Source organism: Cetorhinus maximus, chromosome 31 (assembly GCF_964194155.1).
Source record: "Cetorhinus maximus chromosome 31, sCetMax3.hap1.1, whole genome shotgun sequence".
In the NCBI taxonomy this organism is placed as follows: domain Eukaryota; kingdom Metazoa; phylum Chordata; class Chondrichthyes; order Lamniformes; family Cetorhinidae; genus Cetorhinus; species Cetorhinus maximus.
In genome coordinates, this window is record NC_135909.1 from 12412342 (window position 1) to 12438114 (window position 25773).

At 43.0% G+C, this 25773-nt stretch overlaps 2 protein-coding genes across 2 annotated transcripts in view; one reads left to right on the plus strand and one right to left on the minus strand.

The window, feature by feature from the left end:
• Positions 1 to 25773, minus strand: part of LOC144670420 (histone H2B-like) — a 528756-nt gene that overhangs the window by 296847 nt on the left and 206136 nt on the right. The gene's annotated exons all lie outside the window — the stretch shown is intronic.
• Positions 11324 to 11716, plus strand: LOC144670352 (histone H2AX-like). Its single transcript, XM_078532830.1, has one exon. It carries the CDS (start codon positions 11324 to 11326, stop codon positions 11714 to 11716), a length of 393 nt encoding a protein of 130 aa, XP_078388956.1.

The following is a 25773-nucleotide window of genomic DNA, read 5'->3' on the forward strand; positions in this document are numbered from 1 at the left end:
TGGGCTTCACTGGCTGGGCCAGCATTTATTGCCCATCCCGAGTTGCCCTTGGGAAGGTGGTGGTGAGCTGCCTTCTTGAACCACTGACTTTGCGGTTGTTCGGAATGATTATTAATTTAATAATTGTTTTGGTTTCTTTGTATCTTCGACCTCACCTCTTCTTAAATTATAATAAACATTTTTTCTTTCGATAGGCAAATACTTGAAAGCAGCAGAATAAATGTCGTGATTCGACAACACAAGGGGAAGTGCAGTCAGCTCCTCACACACAGTAAGTACAGTGTCACTCACAGGGAGCCGAGGTGGCCAAGAGGTTAACTTGGTGGAGTTCTGATCCATTGTACTCTGCAATCAGAGGCACCAGATCCAATTTTAGTTTATGGTTCACTAGGCTGGTTGGTGAAGATTTAATTTAAATTGGCAGGGGGTTGGTCATCAACTTACAGCAGAACCAGAAAGTAATAAGGACAGAAAGGAGGGAGAGTGATGGATAATACTGGAGAAGGGAGCAATGCCATATTCGACAGGGGCAGTTTAAGAAGCCCTATGAGGAATGCAAAGACCAGTTTACAATGCATCTATGTAAACACACAGTGTGATAAATGAGACTGATGAGCTTGAAGGACAAACGGCAATGTGGGAATATGATGTAGTGGCAATGAACGAAATGGGGTTTAAAAAGAGGAAGGACTGGGTGCTGAGTATTTAGAAATATGGATTCAGAAAAAGATCGAGAAGCAAAAAGTGGAGGTGATGGTGGCAGCATTGATCAGGGAATCAGTCTTAGCTGCAATTATATTATTACCAGATAAAACTGAAAAATACAAACTCAGATTCTAGTTTGAAACTCACCCACATTATTAAACTAAGGGATACTGTATTAAAATGATTAATACAGATTGAGATACAAATCACAGAGCAATCCGAAAAACCCAGTGTCAGACTGATAGATGTTGTATTAATTCTATCACTGCAAACTGAGCTCAACAGCCAAGTTTAAAATTCTCACTCAGAAACAGATTGAATGACACAGCGTTAATTTGATTAGTAGAAACTGAGTTACACTGGCATAACAATGGAGTTTCACATTAAAAAAATTACACAAAACGGGATTTCATATAAGGCCAAACTTGCAATTATTCCATTAAACCAAGAATATCAATTGCTTATTCCTGTACTGAAATTTCAACATGAAATGAATCTAGACTGGTAAACAATCCAAAAGATTGCAGGTGATGTAATGAATCCCACACTGTCACAGGGTAGCAGAGACTGACAGATTCAGAATCATTATTGAGCAGATGTCCATTACCAGACACTGACAGATGCAGACTGTTACTACACTCACCCACAATACCTGAGCCCACATGACACTAATCAATCTGACACACACATACGGTATCAATGAAAGTCAGAAATTATCACAAATACACATGGAATGACACAGACACAGAGACCATTAAAGAACGCTACTTACAGTCTGATTTTCAGATTTGCACACAAGACGACTGAACTGTCTTAACATAATCTAGATAATCCCACGTTCAGACCCAGTAGCACTCCTGACAGAAACATAAATTCCACATTCATATGCAGCACCAGAGTTTGACAGAAGAATAATCAAGCGCACCTAAACTTGCATGCACATGCACATTCGCACAGTATTACTGTCATAGCACACAATGAGGTTCAGCCCTTTGAGTCTACATCAGGCCTTCAAATGAGTAAAACATCTAGTGTCATTTCCAACAACCCGGCACATTCTTCCTTTTCAGATAATAATCCAATTCTCTCCTGACTACCTTGATTGCATCTGCCTCTAGCAGTGTCAGGACCCACATGTGAGATTTTAACCACTCGCTGCATGAAAACGTTTCTCCAAAAAGTATCCATTGCTTTTGTCAATTACCTTAAATCTGTGCTCTCTGGTCTTTGTCCCATCCAGTAGTTGGAACAGTTTTTCTCAATCTGGTGTGTCCAGACTCATCATAATTTTGAATACCTCTATCCTGTCCTCTCAATCTTCACTCCTCTGAGGAAAATGGCCACTACTTCATCAACTAAGTAACTGAAGTTCCTTATTCTTCACAATGTGGCTCACTTACACATGCTAGAGGCTACATATATTCACGTGCAGGGCCCTGTTATCTGCAGGCAAAAGGAACACGTCCATTGTGCCTACCTTGAATTAAACAACAACATTCAGGACAATAGTTTCCCAGTGAATTCTTCATGGCAACACCTCGAACAATTGGAATCAACTTGACAACCAATCAGCACCCCTTTTCTCATGCAGTAAAACTTCTTCCTCCTTTGACTTATTTTAACTCTCATTTTTTTGTTTATTTCTCTTTTTTTCTATGTCCCTCCTAGAAACATAGAAAATAGAAGCAGGAGTAGACCATTCGGCCCTTCGAGTCTGCTCCACCATTCATCATGATCATGGCTGATCATCGAGCTCAATAGCCTGCTCCCGTTTTCTCCCCATATCCTTTCATCCCTTTCACCCCAAGAGCTATATCTAACTCCTTCTTGAAAACATACATCTCCTGCCTATCCCACTCAAATAATCTACCCACATTGTACAGGATTGGTTGCCTTCACAGACATCAATCATTTCCACTGAAAATGAATGCTTCCCAGGGTTAATTGTCTCAGCCAATGCTGATTACTAATGGGGTTTCAGCCACAATAGGGATAACACAGCATCAGCTTCAGTCTGCAAAACTGTTACAAAGCAGCTTTATAAACCGTCAGTTTTATCATGGGATCCACCCCACTGCAGTCAGCTCCCATTCTCTTCTCTTTTACCCTTTACATTCTATGATAGCAAATATGGTTGCCCTCAGCTGTGTCTGTTCCCTATTCCAATCCTCCTACTGAAGTATACCTGCTTTTATTTGATTACTCTTCTGAAATGAGTAATTAACTAGTTTGGTTCCAGTTTAATATGTTTCCTTCTTTTAAATCTAGGGAGCTACTGTTGTTTGCTTGGTTTAAAACATCATTTTTCAAATTCACACTTCCAGTGAGAAGCCTGATCTGTCCAGGATGTAAATGACACACACGCTCTACCTGATTTCCAACCATTGAATTCAATTTGCATCCAGACTTCCATTTTGCACTATTCATTAGTGAGACTCCTCATTCACATCATGAGGTCAGATGAAAAGTTTAAAGTTCAGCTGATAAGTCTGACACGTTTAAACATTTTTATGTATCAATGCCGCTTGATAAGACTGACAATCTTTTGTTGTATTGTTGAAAAGAAGGAAAGGAACATGAATATTTGAATTTAAAACTGGAGTGGTGAAATTTTCAGACTGGTGGCTGTCGTAGATGTGAGCTTTCTTGTATTAAATCACCGGATGTGGTCCCATTCCTAATTGCCCTGGAGAAAGTATTAGTGAGCGGCCTTCTTGAATAGAACAGAATGGTTTGCTTGGACATTGTAGATGGCAGTTCAGGGATAAGCTGATAACTGAGGATTGTTCTGAGATCACATATAAACCAGACTGGGTAAGGATTTGGATGGTAGTTTTACTTCCTAAAAGGTTTAAGATGTTAACTCATTTCCAACACCATGCCTGAGATAACTATTGAGTATAGATACACAATTAATACCAGAGTCACAAGTAACATCAAAGATTGAGAGCGACTGAATAAACTCCACATCCACAAAGAACTGGACACTGTGAAGTACCCAACAAATCCAACATATTTCCAGGCACTGACACATACAGAATGAAGTCCAAGGCACTCACAGCACCAGAGATACACAGAAACAGAATAAATCACACACTCACCGACAGTGCCAGAGATAGACAACTGCAGAATGAATCCCATGTCTCACACAGTAGAACTGACTGATAGGTACAGAATGAACCTCAAACAGTCCCAGAGATGTAATCTGAAAGAATCTGAAATTCACACGGTACCACAAACTTACACACACACAAAACATTCATGAACACACGTTCAGAACTGAGGTTTGATAGAGACGAATGAATCCCACAATTGTGCACAGCATCAGGAATTGAGAGTTACAGAATGAATCTAACACTCAGACAGAGTCCAGGGGCCTGACAGAGCCAAAATCAATCTTATTCTCACATACAGTATAGCCACATGGCAGAATTAATCCAACTTTCACAAACATACTACCGATTTACAGAATGAACCACTGACAGAATTAACCCCACGTTCACATGTGGTATCAAAGACTGACAGAATGAATCATGCTTTCACATACAATACCACCGCTGGACAGAATTAATCCCACTCTCATCTGCCGTACCACAGATGGGCAGAACTAATCCCATTCATACATACAGTACCAAACAGAGTGCAGCTGATCTAGCTGGCTAAAGAATTGAGTTTGGTGAGGGGGGAGATGTAAGTGTTAATTTCGTTCTTAAATTTTGCTCTTAAAATCTAATCTATTCTGTAATTAGCAGTAACTGGAAAGTACTGTGTAAACGGGCTAAATTCTTTCTTTCAGTTTAGACAGAGCAAGCTCACTCTCAGCTGTCGGAGTTGAGTAGTTAATTAGCTAACTGGTTCAATCTGGTAAACGTTAACTGTGTTCCTCTCCACAGATGCTATCAGACCTGCTGAGTTATTATACCTGCCAGGTATTTTTGTTTGTTTTTGTTTTCAATCTGGTTACTGTTGACCCAGTTGAGTTTACTATAAATTCAGGGTTCTTTAGTGCAGCTAAGGTAAACTGAGTGCAGCTGAGCTAACTGAGTGAAGACTTGGAGTTTGGTGGGATGGGAGTTCGGTGAAGGGTGGGGGGGAGCAAAGCAGGTAATTGTTCCCTTCTTCTATCCTTCTCACCCCATAGGAATTGGTTCTTGCTCTAATACAGGGAAAGGAGCTAGCTGTTTGATGAATATCCGGTACGTGTGTAAGGTCGATTCTATCCCTAAGGTTGAAAATAGTACACAAACTTGTGGTAAAGTAAATAAAATATATAAGAAAGTAACATAAATAACCGAATAACATAAATAACTGAATTACATAATTAAGTAATTATTTAAAACACATTAAGGATGGCATGATAGGTGACGTGTCCAAGCTGCAGCATGTGAGAACTCCTGGATAACATTCCGATCCAGACGAAATGTCTACAGTAAATGTTCGCGGCTGGAGGAAATTCAGCTCAGATTCATTGAGCTGCAGACTCTGTGACACATCAGCGAGAGAGGAAGTTTCCTTGATGCTTTATACCAGGAGGCAGTCACACATCTTAGAGTAGGGCCTTCTGATTTGGTCAGGGACAGGAGGGTGTGACTGCGAATGAGGCAGGACCCAGAGGGCAGGAGTGTGAGCCTCTGCAATGGTCCAATAGGTTTGATGTTCTCCCAGCTTGTTTGGATGAGGGCAGTGGCTGCAGGGTAGATGAGCAAACTGACCATGGCACCATGGTTTAGGAAGCCATTCAAGTTGGGAGAACAAAAAGGAATGTAGTGGTAGTATGGGGCAGTATATTGAGTGGGATTGGCACTGTTCTCTGTAGCAAAGAGCGAGAGTTCAGACGGCTCTGTTGCCTGCCTGGTGCCAGGGTTTGGGACATCTGTTCAGGGCTGGAAAGCAACTTTCAGTGGGAGGCAGAGGATCCAGTGATCATGGTCCATGTAGGTATCAACAACATGGGCAGGATGAGGAAGGAAGCTCTGCATAGTCAGTATGAGGAGCTAGGCACAAAATTAAGCAGCAGAACCTCAAAGGATTATTACCTGAGCCATGTTCAAACTGGCATATGACAAATAAGATTAGAGAAATGAATGCAAGACTCAAGGACTGGTGTGGGAGAAGTGGGTTCCAGTTTATGGGCCACTGGCACCAGTTTTGGGTGTTCTTTCAGATTTTTCTGTATCGTTGGGATGGTCTACACCTGAACTGTGCTGGGGCTGGTGTCCTCACAAGCTGCATAACTAGGGAAGTAGAGAGGGTTTTAAACTGAATAGTGGAAAGGATCACATTTTCAAAGAGTAGAGACAAGGCAAGAAAGAAAGGTATTAATATGGGAAATGATAAACAGACCATGACAGGAAGGGAGAAATAGCATAAATCTAAGAGTAAATCAGCAGATAAGCCTCGTAGCTACAGAATAAAAGGACAAAACTAAAGGCTCTGTATCTAAACACATGTAGCATTTGAAACGTAACAAATTAACTGATAATATATATAAATAAGAATGATCTGATAGCCATCAGAGAGGCATGGCTACAGGGTGACATAGTTTGGGACCTGAATATTGAAGGGTACGTGATATTTAGGAATGAAATATGTCAGGAAAATGTGTAGGGGTGGCTCTGTTAATTAATGATGGTATTAGCACATTAGAGAGGGATGACCTAAATTCAGAAAACCAGGATGATTCAGGTTTGGGTTGCGACGTGAAATGACAAAGGCAAGAAGTCACTTGTGGGCCAGGTGACTATTTAACTGCACGGTAGAACAGAGCATAAAAGAGGAGATCATGGGAGCTTGACAGACAGGTACAGCAATAATGATGGGGGATTTCAATCTACATATCGACTGGGAAAATCAGATGGACAAACGTAACATAGAGTGTTTTTGGGATACTTTCTTAAAATAGCACATTCTGGAGCCAAGCAGAGAGCAGGATATTCGAGACCTGGTATTGAGCTACAAGACAGGATTAATTGAGAGCCTCATAGTGAAGGTACCTCTAGGTAACAGCGTTCATAATATGATTGAATTTTACACTCATTTTGGATGGAGAAATGAGTGCACCCATGATGAGTATTTTCAACTTAAATGAGGGCATGAAAGCAGAGCTAGCTAAAGTGAACCTCACCCCCACATTCCCGTCTGCCCCCGATAGCCTTTCACCCCCTTGCTAATCGACAATCCATGCAGCTCTACCATTAAAATATTCAAAGACTCTGCGTCCACTGCCTTTTGAGGAAGAGAGTTCCAAGATTCACTGCGCTCAGAGAAATAAATTCTCCTCATCAATGTCTTAAATGAGTGACCCCTTATTTTTAAATAATGACCCCCTAGTTCTAGCTTCTCCCACAAGAGGAAACATCATCTCCACATCCATCCTGTTAAGACTCCTCAGGGTCTTAAAGGTTTCAATCTAATCCCCTCTTACTCTTCTAAATTCCAGTCACAAAGATAGGCTAACCGGTCCAATCTTTCTTCATAAGACAACCGACCCATTCCTGGTATTAGACTAATAAATATTCCCTGAACTGCTTCAAACACATTTAAATCAAAAACAGAATTACCTGGAAAAACTCAGCAGGTCTGGCAGCATCGGCGGAGAAGAAAAGAGTTGACGTTTCGAGTCCTCATGACCCTTCAGCAGAACTGAGTATAGTTAGGAGAGGGGTGAAATATAAGCTGGTTTAAGTTTGGGGGTGGGGGGGTGGTGGTGGAAAGAGAAGTTGAGGGGGGGTGATGGTGGTTGTAGGGACAAGCAAGCAGTGATGGGAGCAGATAATCAAAAGATGTCACAGACAAAAGGATCAAAGAGGTGTTGAAGTTGGTGATATTATCTAAGAAAATGTGCTAATTAAGAATGGATGGCAGGACACTCAAGGTACAACTCTAGTGGGGGTGGAGTGGAAAGACTGACAAGGTATTAGTTGTAGAAAGGCTAACTGGCCTTTAGCTTTCTAATTTCTGTCTCCCTCCCTTTTTGAATGAAAGAGTTACGTTCGCTATTTTCCAATCTAATTGAACCTTCCCCATATCTGGGGAATTTTGAAAATTAAAACAAATGCACCAACAATCTCACCGGCCACTTCTTTTAAGAATTTGGGGTGAAATCCATCCAGACCTGGGGATTTCACAGCCCGATGCCCCAACAATTTTCTTAATACCACTTCCCTGGTGATTGTAATTTTCCACGAGTTCCTCCCTCCCTTCCATTTCCTGATTTACAGCTTTTTCCAAGGTATTACTTGTGTCGTCTATGGTGAAGACTGAAGCACGATACCTGTTTAGTTCATCCGCCATCTCCCTATTTTGCATTTTCAATTCCCAAAATGCTCTTTCTATAGGACTAATTCATTTCTTATTTAAACATCTACATAACCTCCCTTTGGAATTGTTGGTTCTGATTGGAATGCATGCGTTTTGTGTATTCTGAAATATCCCTTTAAATATCTGCCACTGCCTATCCCTCGGCCATGATCTTATTGAATGGCGGAACAGGCTCGAGCTGCTGAGGGGCCTACTCCTGCTCCTGGTCCGTATGTTCATATCTATTTTAGTACCACCGACTGAAAGAATTAATCCCACTCTCACACACAGCACCACTGAATGACTGAATTAATCTCACTCTCACACACAGCACCACCGAATGACTGAATTAATCTCACTCTCACACACAGCACCACCGAATGACTGAATTAATCCCACTCTCACACACAGCACCACCGAATAACTGAAATAATCCCACTCTCACAGACAGTATCACTGATAGAATTAATCCCACAGTCACATACAGTATCACTGACTGACTGAAGTAATCTCACATTCAGCACTGAAGACAAACAGATGCAGAATATGTTCAAAAGATTCCCAGATATTGACAATGACTCACATTCCCATTCAATACCAGAAACTGACAGATACAGACTGAATTCCACACTCACATTGCGGATCAGATGTTGGCATGTCCAGCATGAATCTCACACTCATACTCAGTCCCAGCCTCTGAGAGTGAATGAGAAATGCACAGTCGGATAGTAACAGAGGTTGAAAGATATACAATCAATGCCACACTGATCTACAGTGTCAGAGACTGAGAAACACGGTGTGAATCTCATTTGTAGTTCAATAAACTGACAGGTAGAGAATAAATCCTGCACTCACATATTTAAGCCGCAGGTGACAGATACGGAGTTCAGCCAAAATAGCATATATTCCCAAATCGAGAATGGATCCCCCGCTCACTCACATGCATCCTGAAGTGACAAACGCACAATGAGTCTTAAACACTCCCAAAGACAGATACAGAATAAATTCTACACTCACATGGCGTACCAGAGCCTCAGCTGTGGCTCAGTTCATAGCACCCTCGCCTTTGAGTCAGAAGGTAGTGGGTTCATGTCCCACTCCTGGAAAAAAAAAAGTCAAGAACTGTGAATGTACTCAGAGTTACATAGTTGTTGGGAAAGATTTATTCCAGACCACACAGCTCAATACTCCTTCTCAACCCCCTACCACTCACACACACACATACTCACACAATATCCCAGTGAGTAATTCGCACACGTTACAAGAGTTCCAGGAGGAATCCCGCATTTCCGTTCAGTCCCTCTGTGGAGAAGGGCCCCTCGCACGGACAACCAGACGACAATTTCCGGTGTATCTTCACAAACTGGGACTGGAGAGAATCCTGATAAAATTTCTTTCCTGATTATAGTAAAAGGGCTAATGAGGGTGGAGAAGTCGAAATTTGATTGGTGTCTTTAAATATGCAATCAGAGAAAAGTATAAAATAAGTGGCTGTTGTACTTTTTTAAATGTCCAATCAGAATCATTGTTTCCCCATTCCTCATTAGCATAGGTCTGTCAGACTGTCTATTTAATCGGCGCTCGGAAGGGATTTGCTTTATTCTGTGCCTGAAACTGAAGATGGTTGATGACAAGAAACCAGCTTCTAAGAAGGGAGGCAAGAAAGCCTTAAAGAAACCGGTAGCGAAGGGCGGCAAGAAGCGGCGAAAGTCGAGGAAGGAGAGTTACGCCATCTACATCTACAAAGTGATGAAGCAGGTTCACCCCGACACCGGCATCTCCTCCAAGGCCATGAGCATCATGAACTCGTTCGTGAGCGATATTTTCGAGCGCATCGCGGGTGAGGCTTCCCGCCTGGCCCATTACAACAAGCGCAGCACCATCAGCTCCCGGGAGATCCAGACCGCCGTGCGCCTGCTGCTGCCCGGGGAACTGGCCAAGCACGCCGTGTCGGAAGGGACAAAGGCGGTGACCAAGTACACCAGCTCCAAGTAAAACCCCAGAACTGACTGAAAAACACATTCACAACACAACGGCTCTTTTAAGAGCCACTCACAATCTCTCTGAAAAAGCTATATGATTTCATTACTTCTAATTTATGATTTTACTATGAAGCATTTAGAATTGTGAAATTTTTATTTTGATCACGTTTCAGTCACAGGTTCTCGGCAATGTAAATTTAACACTCGTTCAATTGTTGGGCCTCGTTAATGATGCCCCATAAATTAATGTCTTGCCGCTCACCCTCTGCGCTTTGCTTTAAGACGCGTCATATTCGACCCCTTTCCCTGGTTTTGGAGTGCGCGCGAATAGAGCGCAAATTCTTCTGGTTCCAATTCGGTTCAAGTTTGGCCTCAATAATCGATCAGTTCATTTCCTATAAGCACCGGTTGTGTAGCAACCTTCAGTCTCAACGCTAGCAAATTTACTCCAAGTATGTTTAATTTTGGCTGTCACAAATATCTACAATATACCGTCTATCAGCAGAACGATGTAAATGGCACTTTCAGCCGGCTGCTAAGAAGGTTTCATGACGGATCGAGATTACCTCGAATTGCTGCCGGATTCTTAAAGCGAATCTGAAATTTAAAATGGATAAAATGTGAAATAGTCCCATCAGGGAAGGACATTTGTAAAACTTTGTCGTCAGACCGTGTTCACTATTAACTGGTTTTCTATATGAAATGTATTTCTTGTTTTACAAATATATCGGCGGTAATTTCGACGTCGAATAAAAAAATAGATTGCGTAAATTTGCGCCGTTATTTTCGACTTGTTTTCAGATACACATAAACCCAGACAGAAAATCAGAAACTGAAATATACAAAAAACTGCAGTCCAGGGAAAGAGAGAGAGAGATGAAGAGAATGTTACATTCGAATACTAAATACTGAATAACCATTTTCAATTAGTACTCGAAACGTCAACTTTCTTCCTCTCCGATGAGCTTTTCCAGGTATTTTTGTTTTAGTTTCAGATTTCCAGCATCAGCAGTATTTTGCTTTTATCCAATTAGTACTATGTTCGATCAGTTCTTTTTTGGCTTTTTTTTTTACAAATTTGGCGGGCTTTTAAAATTTGAAAAAAAAGCTCGGTTGGAATCTCAAAATTTGGCGCTGGATTTTCCGCCCTCCCTCCGTGGAGTCTCCGGGTTGGTGAGTTCAGTAGATATCTGATTGGTGATATGAACAACATTATGTGACGCTGCACAAAATGACCTATCAGCAATGCCCGCCGCACCATTCCTCCCGAAGCTATAAGAGAAGCGAATGCGAGCGCATTTCCTCATTCACTGTGAAAGTGTTTTTGAGATTGTGAAATGTCTGGAAGAGGAAAGACCGGCGGTAAAGCTCGATCCAAGGCCAGATCTCGCTCCTCCCGTGCTGGACTGCAGTTCCCGGTGGGCCGTGTTCACAGGCTCCTGAGAAAGGGCAACTATGCTGAGCGTGTGGGTGCTGGAGCCCCGGTCTATCTGGCTGCTGTGCTCGAGTATCTGACGGCTGAAATCCTCGAGCTGGCCGGTAACGCGGCCCGGGACAACAAGAAGACCCGCATCATCCCCAGACACCTGCAGCTGGCCGTCCGCAACGACGAGGAGCTCAACAAGCTGCTGGGAGGGGTGACCATCGCTCAGGGCGGGGTGCTGCCTAATATCCAGGCCGTGCTGCTGCCCAAGAAAACCAGCGCCTCTGCGGCCTCGAAGACCAAGTGAAGCGGCCATTCTTTAATCTAATACCCCAAAGGCTCTTTTCAGAGCCACCCACAGAGTCTGTGAAAGGGTGAACTATTGACTACCGCTACGTGCCGAATTTCAGTAATGGTGAAGCGTTTCTAATGATCCGCAACGACAACCAACTCGTATCAAAAGAGAAATTACATTTCCACCCGAGTGGTTCGGGACTGGAATGCACTCCCTGGAAGTAGTGGAGGCAGGTTCAATAGAGGCAGTCAAGAGGGTATTAGCTGATTATTTGAATATAAACAACGTGCAGGGATGGGGCGGGGTGAAAGCTTTCGGTCATAACACTCTTTTGGAGAGCAGATGCAGGCACCGAAGGGCCGAATGGCCTCCCGTGCTGTGCAAATTGGTTGATTCTATGATAAATCTGTGCACCGGAGGGATACACGTTTGTTGCTCAGGGCGTTGCCTTTATTGACTTCATGAGCACTGACTTGTAACCCGCAGATCACTCTTTGCCCGGGATTGATGTCTGCTCGCAGTATTTAATACATTATCAGCGCCGCATTTATTGGAAGTATCCTAGAGCACTAAGGTGACCACATTCCCAATTTTATGCTTAAATTAAGACACCATTTGCGCTACAACTTACAACTGCATTGTCTGTGATTATCAACCCCAAAAGAGGTTTGTAGACAAGAAAAAATAAACTGATGGAAGGAGGTAAATGGTAACTTCGCGATGTCTAAGTGCTGGAGTGGTCAACAGGAGATCACAGCTTTCATTTGCCGATTTAGTGGCTCTTAAAAGAGCCTTTGTTGCACTTGGTGCTGAAGCCTGGTTTTAGGCGCGTTCCCCGCGGATGCGGCGGGCCAGCTGGATGTCTTTGGGCATGATGGTGACTCGCTTGGCGTGGATGGCGCACAGGTTGGTGTCCTCAAAGAGCCCCACCAGGTAAGCCTCGCTGGCCTCCTGCAGAGCCATGACGGCCGAGCTCTGGAAGCGCAGGTCTGTCTTGAAGTCCTGAGCGATCTCTCGCACCAGGCGCTGGAAGGGCAGTTTGCGGATGAGCAGCTCGGTGGATTTCTGGTAGCGGCGGATCTCCCTCAGAGCCACAGTGCCGGGTCTGTAGCGATGAGGCTTCTTCACGCCGCCTGTTGCTGGAGCGCTCTTCCGGGCCGCTTTGGTAGCCAGCTGTTTGCGGGGAGCTTTCCCTCCGGTCGATTTGCGCGCTGTCTGCTTGGTCCTGGCCATTTTCTGAACAAATTCACCACAATGTCAGCTGCAAGGACTATTAAGACAAACTGCACTGCAACTCGCCATTTTAAACTCTGTGAGGAACCGCCCCGAACAGTAATTGGCTGCAGCCTTCCGCCCAGGCAGTTTTATCCAAAATCTAACCAATGAACTAATCCCTGGCTGAGTTGCCAGGTCTCCATTGGTCGAGTAGTTTTTAATCGCTCATTTCAAAAATTCCGCCTTTATTTCCAGCCGTTTACCGCCTCGACATCAGAAGACTTTGTTCCTTCATTTCTTAAAATTAAAAATACCATTTTTACTGCAAATCATTATTCCCTAACCCGAATGAAATTCCTGTTCATTAAACCTATTCCGACAATTTTTAAACCCGGCATCATCCTGGTGAACCTGCACATTTTTGGACAGAAACACCAGTCTGTTGTTTGAACTGTGTAAAGTCAGTGCTGGATTTCCGAGGCAAAAATTGAAGGACTGTCCATTGCTCCCTACAGCACAACCAACCCTTAAAATCGCCGCTCGCTTAGAGGTCTGGAGTGGGTAATAAAATGGAACCGGTGCTGGGGGCTTCACACCCCTTCCCATTGCCCTCATTCTGGGCAGTTCATGACTATAAAGAGCGGGGAAAGGGATAATAAACAACGATTAAATCGAGTTACTTAGTACATCCTCCAGAACCCCGGAACAAATCAGGCACTAATATAAATGAAAAATACTGCACATGCTGGAAATCTGAATTAAAAACAGAAAATGCTGGAAACCTCCGTAGGTCTCACAGAATCTGTGGATAGAAAAGAGTTAGCGTTTCTAGTCCGTTTCACTCTTCGTTAGAGCTCTCTTTTCTGTTTCAGACAGTAACATTCCCGATCACAGCCAATCCCAATTCCCGTTCCCAGGTCTCTGCTCTCTCTGTGAGGTGGTGGGTGGCTCTGAGAAGAGCCTTTGTTGTGTGTTCGGTAGAAAGGGTCGAGTTGTTTAGCCGCCGAATCCATAGAGAGTGCGGCCCTGGCGTTTCAGAGCGTACACCACATCCATGGCAGTGACCGTCTTGCGCTTGGCGTGTTCAGTGTAGGTGACCGCATCCCTGATCACATTCTCCAGGAAAACCTTCAGCACCCCGCGAGTCTCCTCATAGATCAAACCCGAGATCCGCTTGACACCGCCACGGCGAGCCAGGCGGCGGATTGCTGGTTTGGTGATGCCCTGGATATTATCACGAAGCACTTTGCGGTGCCGCTTTGCTCCGCCTTTCCCCAGTCCTTTACCTCCTTTCCCTCTGCCAGACATGATGATTCTTCACTCAGATCGCTGCAGAATATGAGACACGAGCTGCTTCACGTTCCTCTTTTATACAGCTCGCCCGGACCTGACTGAAAAACGCGGTTTGATGGCAGAGAGGGGAGGAGACAGAGTGAAGATTAAACAGAGATCGGGAGGGAGGAGAGAGCCGGAGTGACAGACAGAAAGAGAAAAGCCCCTGATCTTTCAGCTCCTCCTCCAGTTTCTGCATCCGCCAATTTCCAGCCGTTTATTACCAATGGAACCGAGACACAAACCCGGACAGACCCGGGCTTCACAGTCAGGAGTTTCCGCAAACCCGGGGCTTTGAAATATGCTCTCGTTATAATTAACAGTCAGTAATATTCCGACCTAAACACAGTCTATTCTAAAACAGGAATCATCCTCAGTAACATCACCATCCTCATACACACACGGTTCCAGCATTTTACAAACTGTTTGGGGGAATCTCCTGTGTTAAAATTGATGTTGTAAAGCGGCCTTTACCCACCAGTGTACCACCGCCACACGTCCACTCGCACCCAACGCCCCTTGCCCCCCGCGCCGACACAGGTTCGGAGATTTTGTTTTTTCTGTGATGAGAGTGAAATGGGGAAAATTCCCATTGATTTTAGTGGCTGAATTGCTGCGGAGATCTACGCATGCGCTGTTTAACCCCGTCCCAGGTGTCGTCGCAATGCGGATAACAGCGCATGCGCAACCGCTCCCCCAACAATGGCCGAGAGCGTCATTCACTCAGTGAGCGGAATAGGGTTTAATTCAGCAGCGATCGGAGACATCACCGCCCCAGAGGGAAGTGAACAAACAGCATCTGCTTAAAGCAGCGCATCGGTTTGGAGCCGCGTCCGCAGATATGCTCAGAGATTGGCATTGAGTGTCCGGGCAGCTGAGGCGGAGGCGGCGGCTGTTTTTAATGGGCTCCCTGGAACACGAGCTGCTCCCGGAACATGGAGTGAGCGGGGGGAAGGGAGAGGCCATTCTCGAGCAGTGTCTGGACAGAGTGAGAAGAACTCGCCATTGAAGATCATTGCTGCTTTCTCTCCCCAAACCCGAGTGAAGCTTCCTGGCTTAGTCCCGGCTCCCACTGTCCCTTGTTATTGGACAGAGAATGGCGGGGGAAATAGCCGCACAGTAACAATGTTTCCAGTTACACAAAGAAGATCAATTTCAGGCACCAGGTGAGAAGTGTGAAAGAGACATTTTAAACAGTACCTGCTTGTTTCCAGGTGAACAGTTAGTTGAAAGGGAGCTGCAAATATAAATCTGACCCTTGCCAAAGCCACTCCTCCATCGGATAGTCTAATTCAAGGAGCAGTGCACAGGACGGGTTGTTTCTGGACGTCATAAAATTGTTGTAAAACCGCTCAAAATAGCAGATAAGCAGAAACAGATTGCTCCAGTACCGTGGTGGGGTCAGACACTGATATGCTGCTAGTTTTGCTTTGTTGATTGTTCATTTTAATAACACTTATTTTAAAAATACATTGATCTATTTTGTATTTTCTACTTCACCTATTCTCTAGGTAAAGGAGTTATGTTTTCTGTATGCACAGAAAGAATTGAAGGACCAGATGGTTCTTCGAAACAAGGAAATGTGCAGCCTGATGGTTCCAACTCACAGTAAGTACAATATCACTCACAAAGCACAGAGATACTGCCAGGTCTTTAGGCCAAAATGAAACAGATAGAGACCGACATAGATCCCAAGACTGAGAGGCGCCCTTTCAATATAAGAGTCAAACAGAATATTGCTGGGAGAAGTTGTTTACATTAAACCAGTACACCTGAGGACTAGATTGATCAATCCCAGGGCAAAAGCACAGCCACTATTCGAGTTAAATACATAATGTCATCTCAGCCACAAATTAATTACTAATTATTAACTATGTCAGACAACATTTACCCTATTGTAATATGCAGGATGAATTGCGACTCAGTGCCTCAGAATGTAGAGTGAGCTACACATTAAATATCAGTTCCATAATCTCACTAAGTGTTAGACTAGAATATTAAAGTATGAATTCTGTTCTTTTCAAACTGCAGGAATTAAATAATGAACCAGGTTTGAGATTGATGCATATGTTATCACTCGAATTTGTTCTCACAGAGATAAAAATTAAATACCACTACACAACTCGCACAGAACTACTGAATGTATCCTTAGATCATGCCTGAGATGCAGGTGAAGGACCAATACAGAAAACCCGCACAGTTGCATTCAATGGCAGAGACACATAGATCGAGAATGAACCCCAGACTCACATGAAAATCTAGAGACAGACATAAGAACAACAAATTCCAAATACCACATTCAATCCAGGGATTGACAAATTCAGAATTAAAGCTACTTTCATTTGCATTGCCATTGAGTGAAAGATGTAGAATGTAGCCCAGTGTCACATACCCTACCAGAGACTGGCAAAGGTATAATAAATTCCAGAGTCTCTTATTGTACCTGAGACTGACGGCCAAAAATAAACACATTCACATCGAGCAGTAGAGATTGAAAAATACAGAATGAAGCTCATAATCCCATTCGGTATTGCACAGTGACAGGTACAAATAAACCCCCCTACTCACACCCTTTACGAGGTAATGACACAGAATGAGCAGCACATTCACATACAATACCAGAAACTGACAGATATTGAATGATTCCCACCCTACAGAAAACTGAATTAATGCACACTCACATTCAGATTGAGAGACTGACTAACACAGAAGTATGTCCACACTCACCAAAAACTGACATACACTGCATTAATCCCACTTTATACAGGGGACCAAACCCTGAAATCCAGAAAATAAAATCCACAGGCCTACACACAGAAAAAGACAATAAGGCATAGACCAAAAGCATTCATTTAAAGTGCCACCGACTGACAGGCGTAAGACAAATCTCATTCACAGAGAGCAATGGATGAAAATAAAAGTAAAATCAACTTCACTGACACAATTATTTCCAGATATGGACAGCTAAAGACTGAATGCCACAGTCACATATATTAGAGTTAGAATTAATCTCATTCTCATGTAAATTATCTGGGACTGACTGATACAGAAAAAATAACATATCCACGTGCAAGACAAGAGATGGACACATACAGATTGAATGCAACAATATTGCACTTCACAGGTAACTGAAAGGAAGCGCTTGTTTTTAATATTTCACAAGTGATATATTGAAGCAGATCGAATCCCACTGATATAGTATCAGAGAATGACATTCATATAGTTCATCCTGCACTCATACGCAGTCCCACAACTGACAGATACAAACAAAAATCAACATTTGGATACAGGACCAGAGACTGATACTTGCAGAATGAATAAATTACACACGTAGTCAAAGACAGATGACTGCAGAACTAAAGTCAAACTCACACTCACTTCCAGATACTGTCAGCTTCAGAATGAGCCCCACATTCACTTGTAATTCTGGGGACTGACAGATGGAATGGATTACAAAATCGCATTCAGTTCCATGACTGACAGGTACATAATTCATTTCATGCTCACATACAGTACCATAGACAGACAAATAACCAATTACAAATTATTTTGCTTAAAGACTGACAGATACAAAGTTAAATTGATTGTCACATTCAGTACCAGAGCCTGTCAGATACAGAATATGTCCCAAATCCACATCCCAATCCAGAGACTAACAGATGCAGAATTAAGGCCATAACAACACAGCTCCAATGAATGTCAGTTACAGAATTAACCTGACAATGGATGAGAAATGGAGAGATGCAGAGTGACTCTCTCACTTGCTGAGTCCCAAGGGCTGATGATCACAGAAAGAATCCCACAGTCACATAGAACAATGACAGACAGTGAATGTGACCACACTCACAGAGCAAAGCAGAGACTGTGCAGTACAGATTGATATCAGCACTTGCATATAGAAGCAGATACTGACAGACACATAATAAATCTCTCACACACATGCAGTTCAGCAAGTGACAGATGCAGAGAGAATCCTACACTCTCACATGGTACAAGATTAGCAGATAGAGAATGAATTCCACCATCACAAAAAGAAAAATGGAGATTAACAGATACAGAACAAACCCCTCTCATGTACAAGTCACAGAATTAGAAGGTACAGCATGAATCCCCAAGTTGCATTCAGTACCAGAAATTGCTGGAAATAGAATTATTCCCACATGATCTGAAATTGGCAGGCTTTTCAAATATGAAAATATAAGCCGGTCAGAACTTACAGTTTCTTCTACCTGGCTCTCTGATTAGTTGAGAATTGGATTGCGAAGGGTCTGTCCAATAGAAGCTAGAATCTGGCTACAGCTCACCAGCCATTCATAAGAACTAGGAGCAGGAGTAGGCAATTCAGCCCCTCGAGCCTGCCCCGCTATTCAATACGATCATAGCTGATCTCATTTCGGCCTCAACTCCAATTTCCCGCCCTCTCCCCATAACCTTTCAACCCGTTACTAATTTAAAAATCTGTCTATCTCCTCCTTAAACTTATTCAGCATCCCGGCATCCACTGCACTCTGAGGTAGTGAATTCCACAGATTCACGACCCATTGAGCAAAGTAATTCCTCCTCATCCCTGATTTAAATCTACCACCCCTTAGCTTAAAATTATAGCCTCTTGTTCTAGAATCCGCCACAAGGGGAAACATCCATGCCACATCTACTTTTTCTATCCCCTTTAGCATCTTATATACCTCAGTTAGATATCCTCTCATCCTTCTAAACTCTTGTGAGTTTAGGCCTAAACTGCTCAATCTCTTCTCATAAGACAAGCCCTGCATCTCTGGAATCAATCTAGTGAACCCCCTCTGAACTGCCTCCAATGCAACTACATCCTTTCTCAAGTAAGGGGACCAAAACTGTGCACAGCGCTCCAGGTGCAACCTCACCAATGCCTTGTACAGTTGCAACAACACTTCCCTATTTTAACACCCTATTCCTTTAGCAATAAATACCAAAATTACATTCTCCTTCCTTATTACCTGTTGTACCTGTATACTAGCTTTCAGCGATTCATGCACGAGGACACCCAGGTCCCTCTGCACTGAATCATTCTGAAGTTTCTCTCCCTTTAAATAATAATTTGCCTTTTTTTTTCAAACCAAAATGGATAACCTCACACTTATCCACGTTAAACTCCATCTGCCAAATGTTGGCCCATTCACCTAACCTGTCCATATCCATTTGTAAATTTCTTATTTCTTCATTACAACTTACTTTCCCACCTATTTTGGTGTCATCTGCAAATTTAGCTATAGTACCTTCTATCCCTGAATCCAAGTCACTAATATAGATTGCAAAGAATTGGGGTCCAAGGACCGAACACTGTGGCACCCCACTAGTTACAGCTTGCCATCCAGAAAAAGACCCATTTATCCCAACTCCTTACTACTCCCATCCAATCACCATATCATTTAGTGCCCAAAAAACTTTCCAAGGGGCACAGTGAATTACTTGTACTTCTTGCTATTCAGTATTGTCTTACGACTCCAAACTACTATACTACCCCTAACTCCGTGTGATCTTATTTTGTGTATTAATCTTTTGTGCGGCAACTTATCAAAGATCTTGTGGAAGTCCAGATATACTACATCTACACAATCCCCATTATCCATTTTGCTTGTCACATCTTCAAAGAACTCTAGCAAATTAGTCAAACATGACTTAATCTTCAGAAAACTATGCTGGCTCTGATAGATTGCATTTTGTCTTTCCAAATGCCCCATTACTACTTCCTTAATAATGGATTCCAACAATTTCCCAGTGACAGAAGTTAAACTGGTCTATAGCTTTCTACTTTCTGTCTCCCCCACTTTTTGAATAAGGGTATTATATTAGCATTTTCCCAATCCACTGGAACCTTTCCAGAATCCAGGGAATTTTGGAATATTATTACCAATGCATCCATTATCTCTGCTGCCACTTCCTTTAAGACCCTGGGATGTCGGCCATCAGGTCCTGGGGACTTGTCACTCTTTAGTCCCAATATTTTGCTCAGTACTTTTTCTCCAGTGATGGTGATAGTTTGAAGTTCCTCCTTCTCTATACCCTCTGCTCTACCTATCACTATTGGGGTGGTACTAGTGTCCTCTACCGTGAAAACTGAGGGAAAATATTGATTAAGTGTCTCTGCCATTTCTGCGTTCCCCACTATTAACTCCCCAGTCTCATCCTCCAAGGGACCAAGATTCACTTTAGCTACTCTCTTTCATTTTATATACTCGCAGAAACTTTTGCTATCAGTTTTTACATTTTGCGCTAGTTTTCTTTCATAATTTACCTTTGCTCTTTTTATTATTTTTTTAGTAACCCTTTGTTGATCTTTAAAAGTTTCCCAATCATCCAGCCTGCCTCTGCCCTTTGCAATTTGGTATGCCTTAGTTTTTGCCTTTATGTTATCTTTAACTTCCTTGCTTAACCATGGATGCTTTTTCCCCCTCTTACAATCTTTCCTCCTCTTTGGAATATATTTTACTTCAGAGGAATTGAATATCTCCTTAAATATCTGCCACTCTTCATTAACTGCCCTACATTGTAGTCTTCCTGCCCAGTCCACTAGGGTCAAATCTGCCCTCATGCCTATGTAGTTACCTTTGTTTAACTGCAGAACACTAGTGTGGGACTCAAGTTTCTCGCTTTCAAACTGAACTTGAAATTCTAGCATGCTATGATCACTCTTCTGGAGTGGATCCTTTATTCTGAGAACATTAATCTCATTACACAAAACCAAATCGAGAATAGCCTGCTCCCTGGTTGGTTCCACAACGCATTGCTTCAAGAGAGAATCTTTAATACACCCTATGAACTCTCCCTCGAGGCTACCCTTGCCAATTTGATTAGCCCAGTCAATATGCATATTAAAATCACCCATGATTATTGCCGTGCCTTTCTTACATGCTCCCAGTATTTCATGGTTTATTGTGTGCCTTACTGCTGAACTACTGTTTGGGGACCTATTGATTACTCCCACCAGGGACTTCTTTCCATTGCTATTTCTTATTTCTACCCAGACTGACTCTACGACTTGCTCTCCAGTGCCTACATCATTCCTCACTATAGCACTGAACTCTTCCTTTACTAACAAAGCTACACCACCTCCTTTTCCTTCCTGCCTATCCTTCCAAAACACTGAGTACCCTTGGATATTTAACTCCCAAACCTGTTCTCCCTATAACCACATCTCAGTAATCACCACCAAATCATACCTATTTATCCCTATTTGCGCTTTTAACTCATTATTTTTATTCCGAATGCTACACACATTCAGATACAAAACCTTTAAGTTTGCCCTGTTGTCAATTTTCCCTACTCTTATTTGATTCTTTGGTGCAATATGGTGTTCACACACTCTGTCCCTTCCTTTCACTTTTTGGGAACAATCAGCCTTGTCACTAACCTGCACTCCTACCCTCTCCTTAAACTTTGATTTTTTTATATTTCCATGCAACTGAGCTCCCCCACTGTTTAGTTTAAAGCCCCATCTACAAACCTAGTTATGAGATTCGCCAGGACACTGGTCCCAGCCTGATTAAAGTGGAGCCGATCCGAATGGAATAGATCCCTCTTTCCCCAGTATTAGTGCCAATGTCCCATGAATTCGAACCCATTTCTCCCATACCAAACTTTGAGCCACACATTCAGCTCTTTAATCTTATTGACCCGATACCAATTAGCTCGTGGCTCAGGTAGGAATCCGGAGATTATTACCTTTTTGGTTCTACTTTTTAATTTAGCCCCAGCTGCTTGTATTCCCTCAGCAGAACCTCTTTCCTTGTTCTACCTATATTGTTGGTACCTACGTGGACCACGACAACTGGATCTTTCCCCTCCCACTCCATGTTCCTCTGCAGATATCCTTAACCCTGGCACCAGGTAGGCAACACAGCCTTCGGGACTCTCGATCCTGGCTACAGAGAACAGTATCTATTCCCCTAACTATACTATCCCCGATTGCAACTACATTTCTCTTTTCTCCCCCCACTTGAATGTCTCCCTGTGCCATGGTGCTATGGTCAGTTTGCTCATCCTCTCTACAGTCCCCACCCTCATCCACACAAGGAGCAAGAATCTCGAACCTTTTGGATAAGGGCAAGGGCTGAGGCTCCTGCAGTGCTACTTCCTGGACCCCTCTACCTGCCTCACTCATAGTCACACCCTCCTGTCCCTGACCACTGGCCGAATTTATGGTAGTTAATCTAAGGGGTGTTACTGTATCCTGAAACAGAGCGTCCAGGTAACTCTCCCCCTCCCTGATGTGTCGCAGTGTCTGAAGCCCAGACTTTAGCTCATCAACTCTGAGCCAGAGTTTCTCGAGCAACCAACACTTGCTACAGATGTGGTCATGAGGAACCACAATGGGGTCCAACAGCAACCATACCACACAGCTACAACACATCGCCTGGCACTGCATCTCTATTTTATTTAATTAGTTTTTCAATTTGTTGTTACATTTCCTACTGGTCTTTAATTTATCAATCTGTAAAATATTTCTCCTATTTACCTTTAAGCTGAAAGCAAGTTAGAATAGAGAATCAAAATACACTTTTTAAAATCAACTGGAACTCGCTCTCTCTGCTGAGTTGAAGCTGATGTGTTAGAACTCCGATCCTGGGCCCCAGTAGTCACCTTTAATCTGAAATCAACTTAGAAAAGGTAGTTCAGACTAGCAGTTACTCACCAACCAATGAACATACGGTTTTCCTGTGATGTCACTCTGTATTTTTTTCACTCGACGACGGTGACTGCAGAGGACACTCTTCCCAGACTGCTTCCCGGCGACGGTGACTGCAGAGGACGCTCTTCCCAGACTGCTTCCCGGTGACGGTGACTGCAGAGGGCACTCTTGCCAGACTGCTTCCTGGCAACGGTGACTGCAGAGGATGCTCTTCCCAGACTGCTTCCTGGTGACTGCAGAGGACACTCTTCCCAGACTGCTTCCCAGCGACGGTGACTGCAGAGGACACTCTTCCCAGACTGCTTCCCGGCGACGGTGACTGCAGAGGTCACTCTTCCCAGACTGCTTCCCGGTGACTGCAGAGGGCACTCTTCCCAGACTGCTTCCCGGTGACGGTGACTGCAGAGGACACTCTTCGCAGACTTCTTCCCGGTGACGGTGACTGCAGAGGGCATTCTTCCCAGACTGCTTCCCGGTGACGGTGATTGCAGAGGGCACTCTTCCCAGACTGCTTCCCGGTGATGGTGACTGCAGAGGATGCTCTTCCCAGACTGATTCCCGACGACGGTGACTGCAGAGAGCACTCTTCCCAGACTTCCCAGATCATTCAGAATGATTATTAATAGAGAGATTAAACTAATAGAATCAGTATCTTCTACCTCACCTGTACATGAATTCTAAAATATACTTTTTACCAACAGGCAAATAATTGAAGGAACCAGAATAAATGTGATGTTTCCTCCAGCCAAATTAAAATGAAGATTCCCACCAGCTCCTTGTCACACACAGTATGTACATTATCACTGACAGAGCACAGAGACACAGACAGGTCATCAATTTCACAGTCTCAGACAGCAGAAATAGTTCCAAAGCAATTTTCCATCCATGAATCAAACAGAGCAGGAGAGATAGACATTGTATCCATGTCATCCAAACTCAGTCCTGCAGATGCGAGTGTCCATAAATCCCAGTCCAAATTCTCACCCGCTATTAAATTCTCACTGGGTCAATCCCACAGTCATGCTGCCTTCACTACAAATTAAACATCTGATAAAACTGACATGTTTCCAGTTACAAGTTTACAGGCTTAACCTTAATGATGTACACTGAGATTCATGTTAATTGCCAGCCCAATATTCACGCACATCATGGACTTATAAATTGCACTATTAATTCCCTAGTGTGTCCTGACATATACCTGAGATACAAGTTCAAATCTCAAGTACATTATCAGTTTGAGATATTCTGAAAGCTAGTATAACCTGAGACAGAAGTTCAGATTCTAGTTTAAAACTCACCCTTATTATGAAACTGAAAGATACAATATTAACTTGATGAATATGAACTGAGCTATAGATTACATACTAATCCTCCATCCTCACACAGTGTCAAATGGAAATACGGTAACAATTCCAGACTGAGCTCCATTTTACATCCATTTCAAAGTTCTTACTCAGAATCAGACTGAATGTCACAGATCAAATCGATTAGTACAACTTGAGTTACACTTGCACACCCATCCAGTATCAGATTAAAGGATTCATTATCTTTCCCAATTATGTTCAAAGTGACAGATTTAACATTGGGCCAAAACTCCCACATATCGTTTGCTTAAGCCGACCACATTAGTGGCCTGTGGCTGTGCTGGAAATTTATTTACAATTAACCCAATCTTACAAACAGTCCCAGACACTGAAGGTTACACAATGAATCCTCTACTCACCCAGAGTACCAGTGAGCAATTATTAAACACATGTTCAGTGCCGGATGTTGAGAGACACAGACTGCTTACTGCACTCACTCACAATAATTCAGTGTGCGTGATACCAAATTATTCTGACACACGAATTATACCACTGAGAGATTGTAGAAAGGGACCAAGAGCCACAGAGAATAACAGGTGCTGACAGAAACAAATGGAAGTCTACATGCACATACACAGACACACACACACATGCACATTGTTATGTAAGTTCGGAATCATATGTATATTTCAGTCCCTCATGCTATTTGTGAGCATAAGATTCATTCTGTATCAGTCAGTGGGATTAATTCTGTATCTGAGTGTGACTGCTACTGTATGAAATTGTGGGATTCAATTGGTATATTTCATTCACTTCCACATACAATACCAGTGAATGAAATATACCAATTGAATCCCACAATTTCATACAGTAGCAGACACTGACAGATACAGAATTAATCCCACTGACAGATACAGAATGAATCTCATGCTCACAAACAGCATGAGGGACTGAAAGATTCATGTGATTTCCAACCTACATAACAATACAACAGGCATAGAATGCCATCGACAGACCCAGAATTAAACCCAGGCTCACACATTAGGAGAGCCTGACAAATATATATGATTGCCATACTCATATACAACACCAGGGACATTCAGATATAAAATCAGCCCCAATTTCTTTATAGTGCCAGAGAATGAAATGTGCAATATGAACCGTACACTCACCTATTCCCCTAGTGACAGACCAGAATGCCTGCCAAACTCAAACACAGCTCCAGAGAATAACAAATGCAGACTAAAACTACACTCCCACGGAATGCAAGAGACTTCAGATTCAGAATGGTTTCCACATTCACATACAGTAGCACTGACTGGCAAAGAGTGAAACACATGCACACTCACAAACCACCATCACCATTAAGAAATTCAGATTGAGTCCCGTTCAATGCCAGAAAGTGACTGATCGAACACATCCGTTGCATATGTCCCATTCCACTGTCAGGCTCATGGCGTGACCCAACACTCATGCAGTCCCTGGAAATGCAAGATACAGGCTGACTATGACACAGATATATTGTACCAGGTATCGACAAATGCAGAATGAAT

Excerpts from the sequence above, each read along its gene's own strand:
- LOC144670352 (XM_078532830.1), top strand. The coding sequence starts at position 11,324 with ATGTCTGGAAGAGGAAAGACCGGCGGTAAAGCTCGATCCAAGGCCAGA.